This window comes from Poecilia reticulata, linkage group LG23, assembly GCF_000633615.1.
Source record: "Poecilia reticulata strain Guanapo linkage group LG23, Guppy_female_1.0+MT, whole genome shotgun sequence".
NCBI classification, from domain to species: domain Eukaryota; kingdom Metazoa; phylum Chordata; class Actinopteri; order Cyprinodontiformes; family Poeciliidae; genus Poecilia; species Poecilia reticulata.
The window spans coordinates 7825126-7837507 of NC_024353.1; the positions used below are offsets into that span (position 1 = coordinate 7825126).

Here is a 12382-nt window from a genome sequence, read left to right on the forward strand (position 1 = left end):
TTAATGGTTGGATGATGGTTTAATGGCTGATTGGTGGTTTAATGGTTAGATGATGGTTTAATGGTTGGATGATGGTTTAATGGTTGGATGATGGTATAATGGTTGGATGATGGTTTAATGATTGGTTGGATGATGGTTTAATGGTTAGATGATGGTTTAATGGTTGGATAATGGTTGGATGTTGGTTTAATGTTGGTTTAATGGTTTAATGGATGATGGTTGGATGTTGGTCATTACGCTGCCGTTCCTCCAGCAGCTTAATGACCAACTGACTGAATCTGCTCGTTGTGTCCAGACTCTCTCCTTCTTCTCTTCATAAGTGACTGTTGACTTCAGACACGAGCCACATGGCGGCTCCCGCTAACCGGCGCTGACCCGCCGGGTCACTGGGCTGGTTGACGATGGGTGGCCGAAACAGGAAGCTGCTGGCGTGTGTGTGTGCGCGGGGGAGCGAAGAATTTTGTGAATCCACGGGCAAGCAGTCAGTGTTGGATGAAACAAGACCAATTAAAACCCGTTAGTCCCTTTCAGAGACTAATGAGGGGCCACAAGAGTCTGGACCGGTGGCAGACGGTGGACTGAAAGGCAGAAGCACTTTAATGAACCCACAAACAACGCATGAGGACAAACAAAAAGATTCAGAGGCAAAAATAAACCACTGATTGTGTAATCTTAAGCTTTAGAAATACCACAATTTAACTAATTAAGTGTAAATCTCGTTAATGTACAAAAAAAACCTTCATATAAATATGTATTTTTGTCATTTTAGAGTATGTAAATTTTACAAAAATATGTTTTATCTGTGTTTATTAAAACTGTCACCATGTTGTGACATTAAGAGCAATATTCTCCTCCCTGATTGGTTTGCTGTCAAAAACAACCAATCAGAGCCAGGAGGAGGGTCTTATCACTGTCAATCAATCTCATATATGCGCTGCTAAATGTAATAATGGCACTTCATTACGAATGAAAGGGAAAATAATAAGGAAGGAAGGATTTATTCAATAGAATCTGAAATTTGTTCATTTTCATATTCTAATTGTTTTTTATGTTGAAAAAAATCAGATGTCTTTAATTTTAATCTGTTTCATTGAATCGGTTTCTGCTTTATTATTTAAATTCAGAGGTCCACAGAGTAACCAAGTAAAAGTAGCACTACTTCAACATATTTCTACTCAAGTTATAAAGTTACTCAAATAAATGTAGTTGAGTAAATGTAGCTAGTTTCTACCAAACTGTGTTTATATTAGACATGCTGAAAGTGTCAGGATAAACTCACAGTCCTCAAAGTTGGAGCGGCTCCTGCTGGTTTTGCTCCGCCGTGGGGCGTTGTCCTGCAGTTTGGAGAGCAAGCTGAGCGCCTTGGTTTTCCTCTCCTCCATCGCCTCGTCCCGCTCCTCAACTCGGTCTCCGTCCATCAGAACATGGCTGCTCCTTTCTGGATGGCATGATCCGTCCTCGGCCGAGTTCTCCTCGTCTGAGTGGGAACATTAAACCCCCAATGTGAAACTGTTCACTTTAAAAATTAAATGTAAAAAGTTATATAATCTTCCTATTCAAGACAGTCCTGAATGTTAACAACCAATAAATCCAAAAGGCTAAGTGACTTTCTGGTCAGAACAATTAAATAAAACCAAAACAAACACTAACACGAGAAATGTCTCGCGGTCTTTTGCCAAAGACAAAAGAGAAATCCTACAACTGCTAAAATCTGACGCTACTCCATTTTTGTTTACACTTTGTAGCATGTCTTCTTCAGAGGTTTTCATGTTGCTTCCTTCAGTGGATCTTGGTGCAGCGCCCCCACAGGTGAGGAGGGGAACAGGTTTTTCTGGTCTGGTTCATTTGACACAGTGCAGTGTGAAAAAGAATGGCAGCAGCTGAAAATGTAGCAAATGTAGCAATCTGCTAAGTGACTTTCATGTCAGAACAACAGCTATTGATGCTGAAATTTTCCCGTCTGATTCTGGTGGTTGTGGCGTTATTATGCTTCCTTGAACCGGATATAATAATAGCAATATATTTTATTTGTATAGCAATTTTTTAAACTCTCACAGACATTTTAGAGGAATCAAATAAATCATAAAAGGAGAATACTTAGCACATAGCACTTAAAAAAGCATGAAAAAGCAGGACAACAGTCATTCATTAAAAGCTGTTCTGTAAGGATTTTAAAAATTTTATCTACATCAAGTCAGCTTAACGGGGATCTATAATGCAAAATTTACATTTTGCAAGTTTTTGTGCTTCCATTTGTGTCTCAACTGCCTCTAAAAAGCTCAAAATCTAAAAAAAAAAAAAACACCAAACAAATAGTGTCTGGAAAACGAGCCATTTCAAAAACAGGCACTGTGCTGTTACCCAGCAACCAAAGCAGAGCTCCATCACATTTGGTCAGCTGGCTTAACTGCTGTATGCGCTGTACAGTGGCTGCTGGAAAAGACAAGTGTTTTGTTGTTTACTTGCTATTTTCACGTACAGGTGTAAATGTTGAGTTGGGAGGCGTAGCCAGCAGCAGCTTATTTGGATTTTAAGAGACAAGACGCCCTAAAACAGCTCATGTAGAATTGACCAGACTATCACTTTGATTTTGAGCAAAAAATTTAATTTAATTTTTAGTATAACCCATAACTTCTTCAAGTAAGAATAACAGGTGATCTTTAAACTTACATTTTGTTACTAAAGTCCTAAGGAATGCAGGACCGTATCTGAAACCTATTTAAGGTTGCTATTTTTCAAATTAAAACCAACAATGAGCAAAGTCCAGAGCAAAAAAAACACATTTGTATTCATGATCATCTGCATGTAAGCAGCCACTAGAGCCCATTTCTTTTCTCATCTCGTTGTTCTCTCAGATGCAGGAGTTACATTTCCATTCAGTCTTTTCAGAGCCACACTATAGACCAAGCGCTGCCCTTGAAACTTAAACAGCCATCCATTTTATAAAAGCCCAGCCAATTAAGAGTCCCATTATCTCCCAATTCAACCTCCACAGAATACACTTCTCGGTGCAGAAGTGTGGAGACAAAGGGCTCCATCAATGCAGACTCGAGACTAAAGAAGGGTTGCATTGTCTTCTACAGACGCTTCTATAAGTTTTTTCTTTGCAAACTGACTGTTTCTTGCACACACGCATGTGTGGTAATACTAAAAGTGATGCATTCATTCATTAGTATGGCAAGTCGAGAAGCAGCAATGGTTTGGATTCATTGGGTGTTCCGAACACGGTGGAGGGAATTCATTTATCCCGCCGGTGAGCGTGGAAAGGTCAGCGGCGTAGATTGATGGAGCCATGTCTCATTTGACAGGACGTCTTCCACCAGGCTGCACACAATCACACGCCTCCATGTCCTGCCGCAGCGCCGGTGACACCAGAACGGACGGCAGGAAGGGGAATTTATTCATCTTCACAATGTAAAATTCATCATTCCTTCTCCCATGCAACAAAAAACGTCTTTCTGACATCATGACGAATGACAAGTGAGGATATTCATTTTCAAAAACCAAGAACTTTCCTTAGGACTGTTATGTACAGGTGCATCTCAATAGATTTGAACTTTTGAAAGTCAAAAAAAGTGAAACTTGTCTTTTAGGTAGTCGTTACACAAAGACTGATATTTTTCAAGCATTTCTTTCTGATAATTTTCATTCTCTACAACAATGCTAAAAGCCTGATGTGCCAAACTACAAAAAATAAAATCATAAATAAATATGGAAAAAAATAATTTACGGGATTAAATAGTACTGCAACAACAAAAATTAAGACCTGTGATTAACATATTAAAGGCAAACGTGCATATTTTCTAATGAATTTAAGACATTTTAAGGCCTTAATTTTAGATACATTAATTTAAGACTTTTTAACGATGAGGGTTTTCTAATTTCAGAGGAATATTATTGAGATACATTCGAATAAAAAAATAGGGATAAAGCTAAGAAAATAAAATTATTTTTATTAAAAATTTTTTTTTATTTTTTATAAAAATTATTATAAAAAAATATTTTTATAATTATTTTTACAAAAATATTGTTGTTATAATATTACAAGAATTGTTTAACTTAAATTTGTTCTTCTATTATTAGGATTTTATTCTCGTTATATTTTTTTATTTTTTCTTCGGATGGTCATAATACTCTTTTGTACATTAGCAAAAGGAGTATTATTTTAAAACCCCCCCACAAAAAACAAAAACATTTTCATGACATAATGATTTGTGTGAGATTATGCAATCAAAACTGTTTTATTCAATGTCTGTTAAAAATGAGTAAAACAAAAGCAGCATCAGTTTCTCAGAGAGGATCTAGAGGATATTCAAATGAAGCAGGTCGATGTTTACCGCTGATTTCAGCTCTGACTGAAATTATTCAGGATTTGAAACCGTTCTTTCAAACCCCTCCTATATCCGAACCTCCAACATGGCCTAATCCATGAATGCACAGCAGTGACTGCCGTCGGGTCAAGCTGGAAACAAGAGCTCATCTAAAACCACAGCAAGCAGGTTGCCATACCAACCACAGCATCTGAGCACAGCAGATATCTGGATTTGGCTGCAAGTGGCCGAGTCAAATCCCCTCGCTGATCTCAGAAAGGCCACCAGGGACAAAAAAAAAAACAAAACACCCACACCCTTTAACATCCAGTGCACCAGGCGGAGGCAAAGCGGCTGGACTTGTATCGTTTTCTTTGCGTGTTTGAGAAAAGGATGAGCATCAGCGAGACAATCGGCTTTAATGGCAGAACAGGAGGAAGGAGGAGTAAAAGAGAAAATCCTGCAAGTTATTATTCATGGGTAGCGGATTTTCCTTTCAGGCCTTCTTCATTGACGCCTTTCTCCAACATGCCACCCTCTCTATCAGCCCTGACAAGTGCCAATCAAAAGCCTTGAGTCCGGGGTTTTTGGGGAAATGTTGGAGGATTTCCGAGACAATAGCCTGCGAATCCGAAGCAGCGGTGAACTGGAGACAATAGAGACACACTGTCAGTGTGTGGTCCGCTGGGGGAAACGATCTTTGCTCGCTACATGGCTAATCTCTGCAAGAATCATCTCTGTCTTTTAGCAGGGTCATTTCAGATTATCGCTACGTTCATTCAGACGCTAACGCCTTAGCTACGCAGCTGAATGCTAAACCGAATGACTGAGGGCTAACAGCCGTGTTACAAATATGAGGGGAGGGATTAATCCAGCTATGAATGGCGGAAGAGCAAAGCGGTTCTGGTGGGAGAAACTCAATCGATCAGAAGAAATGGGCGACTCATGCTAACGACAAACAAGAAAGAAGAAGCTTTCTCAAAAAAACGTTTGAGTTTTTCATCAAGAGTCTGGAAAAGTGTGGAAGAAAGTGAAATTTGGCACAATTTTTGGCTGTTAAAGTGCAGGTGAAGAAAACCAAAACAAATGCAAGAAATTAGAAATATCTCCTTATCTTTTGCAAAAGACAAAAGAGAAATCCTACAACTGCTAAAATCTGACGCTACTCCATTTATGTTTACACTTTGTAGCATGTCTTCTTCAGAGGTTTTCATGTTGCTTCCTTCAGTGGATCTTGGTGCAGCGCCCCCACAGGTGAGGAGGGGAACAGGTTTTTCAATTAGCTTGGTTCACAATGCAGTGAGAAAGAGAACCAATCAGATGAAAATGTAACAAATGTTGCAGTTTTGACCCCAAATCAAACTGAATCTATCGGACTATCAGGTGTGAAAAATATTTATTGTCCAGCTAAATTTGTTAGACTAAGATCCAGTAGTAATTAAGTATTTTTGACTCTCTGCATTATAAACATCACCTTTCCATACAAAGATAAGCCTGGGGGTCGTTTAGCAGCAGCATGACCTCCACATTGACCTCTCCATTCCCTGATGGTGACCCCTCCTCCTCCAGAGGGTGACCATGCCTTTGACCTCTAAAAGGTCAACCCTCAGTAGCTCCTTTAGTCTCTTTCTTCAGGTGTGCATAGTTTAAGAAACCGGTGAAACAAACCTTCTTTCAAATGGTTCAGAAACTGCAATAAAAATATAATGTAAAATAAATAATACAGCAAAAAGCATAGAATTAGACTGCATAGATCTGTTTCTGTCACAGTATTTGGACCCATGCATCTCTAAATCTAATATATTTTTATTGCTTTGGTAATAAATTCGACCTTGGCTTTGTTTAGAAAGATCTAGCAGCATTTCTGCATCACTGCAGCTCAGCTGCAGACTGACTCCAACACATCCATCTGAAGCCTGATGGACGCAGAAATACAGCAAGCTACGCATCATTAGAGTCAAAACAAGCAGGACATGGAAACGGTCAGATAAAGATTTCCAGGGTTCATATTTTAAAAGCCACTTCGGATCCATCGCTCATGAATCTACAGCCAACTCAACAGGCCAGCTGGCCCTTGCAAGGATTAGCGGGCTTAACTGTACCGGAGGCAAGAGAACACCAAACACAGCGCTGGCAGCGAGGGGACAATGGCTCCGGGCTGACAGGGACCCACTGGGCTTTTATCGGATCAAACGCTAATGGTGAAGATGGCTGCTCGCATTGATTAAGTATTGTTGTTAAGCTCTGCAGCCCCAGCACTGAGGCGACACGGTGATGGACGCGTTTTAAGGCTGAAGCAAACGGGAAACCTACTGGAGAGGAGGGAGGAACCAGAGGACCGGAGCATTTCCAGCGATGGACTCGGGTCGACGATCCAGGAAGACGGAGACGCAGAACCTCCTTCAGACCAGTTCTGACCAAAAACAGAGGAAATGCTCAACAAGTTCAGGCCGGGAAAACGTTTCTGCAGTGCGTTCAGGGTTTGAGCTGGGATTTCTATTTCAAAAAGATGATTTGATGATTAATCAGACAAAAATGGCACAATCTACAGCCTTATTATATAACATTACAAGTACGTTAAAGGAGTCAAATAAATAATCAAATTCCTTTCTTAAGTAGCAAAAATAGACACTTTATTGAGTTTTGCCTGAATAACCAGAGGAGGAACGAGACAAAGCAGACAAGCCAGAGCAACATAGGAACAAGTGTTTTAATAAATAAACATAAAGGGAAATAAAGGACCATTTATTATGTTAATAAAAGGAGTAAATTGAGTAAAGATTTAAATATTCTGGAAAAAAACAAAACAAATATCTGAATTTGAAAAGTGAAATATTTTCTAGAATAAATTTTGAGGTTACTCTCAAAATTTCTAAAAAAAACCCAAAACATTTCTGAGTTTCAAAAGGTGGAAAATTTCGATTCTTAAAACTCAGAAATTATTTATAGAAATTTCCTTCATTTAATCTCAAAATTTCATGCTTTTTCTAGCAAATTCAACTGTTGAAACTACAAAATTTCTGAGAATAATCAAAAATTTCAGAATTTTTCTAGAAAATTTTTACTTTTCATACTCAGAAATGCACTTGTTTTTCTAGAAAATGTCCAAGAATAATCTCAAAATTTGAGTATTTCTTTAAGGAAAGGCAAGGCAATTTTATTTATATAGCACATTTTCAGCAGCAAGGAAATTCAAAGAGCTTTTAGCACATTTTTGACTTTTGAAACTCAAAAAGTTTGCTATTTTTTCTAGAAAAAGTGTTTTGGTGGAAAAGTACTCTATCTACAACGGCCCTCAGTTGGAGTTTATTAAACAAACCGAACACCGACTTTAAAAATAATTTTAAAAACTTACATTTCTAAGTTGTAACTTTAAAGAAGTGTTTTTCAAAGCACTTGGCTGAAGCCACCTCAGTATGAAAAGGCTTTTTTCATTGCGATAATTTATAAAAGTGCTGTTTCCCACTTGGGCAGCAGGTTGATTCAGAGCGTTGAGCCGATTCCTGTGGATCATTTGCAGTCGCGGCTCCTCAGGTGATTTATGAACACATGATTCCTTCCTTGTGTCGTCATGTTGGGGGGTTTACAGTCTCATTCAGACTCTCTCTCCTCTGTCATAAAGAGGAGATTAATCGAAATCCACGTGGAGAAACTGAATCCGCTCCACAGCAGCGTGGGGAGCGACCCCTCCCCACCCTGTTGCTGGAGCTTCCTCCTGAAGCAGGGAGTCAAACTCAGTTTCATTTTGAGCCACATTATAGTCATGAATGGCCAGAATGTGTTGATAAAACCTGTTAATTAATAATAGCTGTGTCTGCACTCAATAAGCACTTCTTAAAATGAAATAACATTAAACATCTTTTCACAATGAACTTATTTATGAGGCTCATTTACAAATATTAGCAAGAAACTTCATGATATTTTGCGCTTATGTAGACGGTACATGTGATTTTTGTTACTTGCCATGTCGATAATGAACAAAATCTTGATCTCATGTAAGGCTGAAGCAGCAGTGGAGTTAAAGTAAGAAATACTGCCACCTGCATGTGGAGTTATCACCTAAACCAAATAGTTTTTTAACATTTTGGTGGAAAATTTGCTGTAAACTTGCACAAAAAAGTGTGGTGATTTGTTGATCTTACTTAAATTTCTGCACAAAAATTGGACTGACTGGTGGAATTTATAAGTAAAGAGATAAAAATTGCTTTAATTTGACTGATTAAATAACATTTCAGCATCAAACTGATTCATGTGATCAAGCAGAACGGTTTTTACCTCTTAATTAAACACTTTGACTCGTCTGACATGCATTTTCTGCAGTTATTTCACGAAGAAGTTGACTTCCTGGAGTGTTTTTGGAGCGAGAGATGAAAAAAGAGGAGAAAAGATCCTCTTAAAGAGGCAGAGTCGCTCACCGATTTATTCTCCTGGAGTTTCCCTGCAGAGTCGCACCTTTCAGAGTCGCTGCCAGCTGTGAGAGGCCTTGAATGACCTGACAAAACCGCAGAGAAAACATCATCATCAGGACCTGCAGCCAGAGGAAGTGATTGTGTGTTTGCAGCACACACACACACACAATCACACACACATTTGTCTTTTGTACTGGAGTGTGTGTGCTCAGATATGCGTAATGTCGTGTAGTACATTGGCTGTTAATCTCTGAGCAAATAATGGCAGAAAAAGGAGCAACAGAGCAGCACCTGTCTGCAGAAGCATGCCAGCTGCAAACATTGTTCTGGAGCCTCAGAGGGAAAATGAGCTTCCAGTGAATTCAGACACATTTAGGCTCCCTGCAAATATTCATAGATGGCTGAAAAGAAAATTACAATGACCATTTAATATCCTGCTTGTGCCTCAAAGTAACAAAAACACATTTTACTCACCTGTTGATTTTTCATCTGCTTTTATCACAGCTCTTTTATTCTCCTAAATACTTTACAGAAAATGTTTCTGCAAAAGAAAGTGATTCACCAAATCACTTCAGGTGATTTTTGATGTATGTGCAAAAAGTTTATTTTATTTTTTTAAATACTTGTTCCTGTGGCAGATTATTTAAATTATAACATGGTAAAATGTCTTGTTATAAATGAAATTATCACCAATGTCAAAATAACTGATTTATGATGTTAAGTGAGCTTAACCCTCCTGTTATGTTCGTTTCTGAGGTATAGCAATAATGTTCGTGGGTCAATTTGACCCGGGGAGAGTTTTATCATGCAATAGCGTCAGTAACCAAAAAATTCCTCCAAAACATTTTTATATCTGATTATTAACTCTAATACTAACCATCTCAATCAAAATTTGTGCAATTATGTTTTTTATTTCTCAGAAATTAAGGATTAATGACGACAACTTACTCAATTACTCATTTGGACATAAAAAATGGGATTTACATTTTTTATGTCCACTGAAAAAAACCTAGACACAAAAAAACAATAATTTCCTTGAAAGTGATCTTTGGTAAATTTTTTTATATTACATTTTATTTTATTTTTTTCAAAGGGTGATCTTTATAATTGAATTTGAGACACAGATACTGTTCCGGGTCAAATTGACCCGCCAATTAAAATCAAGATAAATGAGTCATGCAAAGAGTATTCATGTTTTCCTCCACTTCTACTGAGTGCCCACTCAGTGTGGGTGGAATTTGTCCACGGGAACAGAAAAGGTTCCCGTCAAAAGTTGTATGAACACCTACTTTCTCGCAGTTCATTGTGAAGTAAAGAGAGTAGGGAGAAAGTGGGTTTGTGTGTGTCTGCGTGTGTGTGTGTGTATGTGTGTGTGTGTGGTGTGTTGTGTTGTGTTTGTGTGTGTGGTGACATAAGGTTCATATCTGTAAGGAAACAAACAGAATTGGACATTTTTAATCTTTTTTTGCACTTTAACTTGACTGCCGGGTCAAATTGACCCGAACAGTATCGATGTAACAAGCATACGCAGGGGGGGCTGGAAATGTGTAAAATGAATACATTTTCAATTTATATGTAGAGTTCACCTATTAAGACAAATAGAAAAAGTTTCATGCAATAAAAATACTTGCAACTATTTTAAAAATATTTTAAAACTTTGAAACGGGTCAATTTGACCCGCAACATAATAGGAGGGTTAAATATTACGTTATCAGTCAAATCAATGCAGGTTTTATCTGTTAATTATATCAGAGAGTTTATTGCAGATTTTTCTCAAAAATTGTCAAAAACTTTCTTACTTGTGCTAAACAGCTGCTTCAGTCTTAACTGGTGTCAGATTATAATCCTTGATCTATACAATCATAAATATCACAAATATTTCCAAATTATTACCAGCAACACTGAATTTTATTGCAAAAAAAAATCACAAAAGGAATCATGAAATCCTGTAGGGACGGAAGAGATGTTCAGTGATATTAATTAATTTTAATAATTCATTGATATTTTAACAGGTTTTATCAATAGATTCAGCACAACCGGCCCTTTAAGAGCATTCATGGTCTCGATTTGGCCTAAAACAAAAATGATTGAGGAAAGAAAACATTCAAATGATTTCCTCTGATTTATTTTTGATGTAGAGAAACTTGTGAACCTTCAGACTTCTGCTGTTTGTCTCCTCCCTGCCGCCTTATCAGCCTCTAAACGACAGACGATGAGATAATTGAGCGATTCGCAGGCTCTTCTTCTCCGCCTCTTATCCATCGTTATGTGTGCTGTGATTGGTTTAAATCGCCACCTGCTGTCCGGGTCGGACTTCCCCAGTTAATGTTCCACTCCAGCAGTTTGATCTGTAATAAATTGGCTGGCGTCCCAGTGAACCTGAGCGGCCACACCTTCGGGACAGGAGCAGTTAAACCTCGCAGCGGCGGATCGGTCGTTAAAAGGAAAGGCCGCTCAGCGTCATAAAGATGTCGCCTCGTCTCAAAGAGAACGCAGCGTTTCGTTTTTCCCCTTCTCTGGAGGTCAGTTGTGTTTTCTCCAACACTCTTAGACACAAACACAGACACACCTGTCTGACGGCTTCCAGGTATGTCACTGATGGTTTCTGCTTATCAAACGATCTCTTTCAAACTGTCACAAAGGAATAAGTTTGGGACGGAGGACATTATGTTTTAACTGACACATCCAAAGCAGGAAAAGCTCAGATTTCAGATTTACTGCAGAATTAAATTCTGGTTTGTTTTTTCCAGAATATTCTGGCAGTGTTTACCTGGTGAGATGCATTCTGGGAGTTCGTAAGGCGACATCAGGTCAGACCATTCCTGGACCGGGGAGAATCCCTCGTCCAGGTCGGTGTGTGGTGCCGGCCGGTCCAGCAGCAGCAGCTGGACCCGGGATAAGGAGCCCAGATTCCCGGAGTCGCAGCCCACAGTGAGCGCCGCCAGGCCCGGAGACAAATCTACATGGGAAGAAACGAGAAACTGGAACTTAAAAACACAAAATGATGGAAAAAATAAACAGGAAAACAAATGAAGGTCAATAAATTTACCAAAGATTTTTACACGACTGAATTCAACATGTTGGAAAAGTTTTTACAGTTAAAGAGAAATCTGGAGGGTGAAATGGTGCTAGAGTGAAAAACGAATGGATGGATGGATGGATGGATGGATGGATGGATGGATGGATGTACAGATGGATGGATGGATGGACAGATGGATGGATGGATGGATGCACAGATGGATGGATTCACAGATGGATGGATGGATGTACAGATGGATGGATGAACTGACAGATCTTTCCAGGCATAAGCTACTGCCTGTTCATAAATACTCCACATAATCCCACCTTTAAAATCAAGAATAAAACTAAATAAATTCATCTAAATCATAAAATTGGTGTAAAACCCAACAGAACTGATAAATAAACTACCCCTCTTATCTACCCCTCTGCCCCACCCCCCCGAGGCTCCAAAGTTCTCTCCGTCACACCCAATTAAAAGCGGATCAGTGACACTGTGGCTCCCGGCCCATGCAAATTCCAGGTCCATGCTGGGTGTGGAACGGCAATCTGAGGGGATTTCACAGAAACACACACACACACACACACACACACACACGCACACACGCGCACACACACGCACACACACACACACACACACACACA

The 12382-nt window shown here is 39.0% G+C and overlaps 1 protein-coding gene across 5 annotated transcripts in view; it reads right to left on the minus strand.

Annotated features, from left to right (window-relative positions):
• The window catches only part of LOC103459394 (uncharacterized), an 81647-nt gene that overhangs the window by 17022 nt on the left and 52243 nt on the right, over nt 1–12382 (minus strand). For all 5 annotated transcript variants that reach the window (XM_008400909.1, XM_017302922.1, XM_008400908.2 and 2 more), the window contains 4 exons: nt 11490–11678; nt 8726–8802; nt 6624–6723; nt 1280–1477 (listed from right to left, as the gene is read on the minus strand). In XM_008400909.1, coding sequence (XP_008399131.1) covers nt 1280–1477; nt 6624–6723; nt 8726–8802; nt 11490–11678 — 564 coding nt within the window. The remainder of the gene's footprint in view (nt 1–1279; nt 1478–6623; nt 6724–8725; nt 8803–11489; nt 11679–12382) is intronic.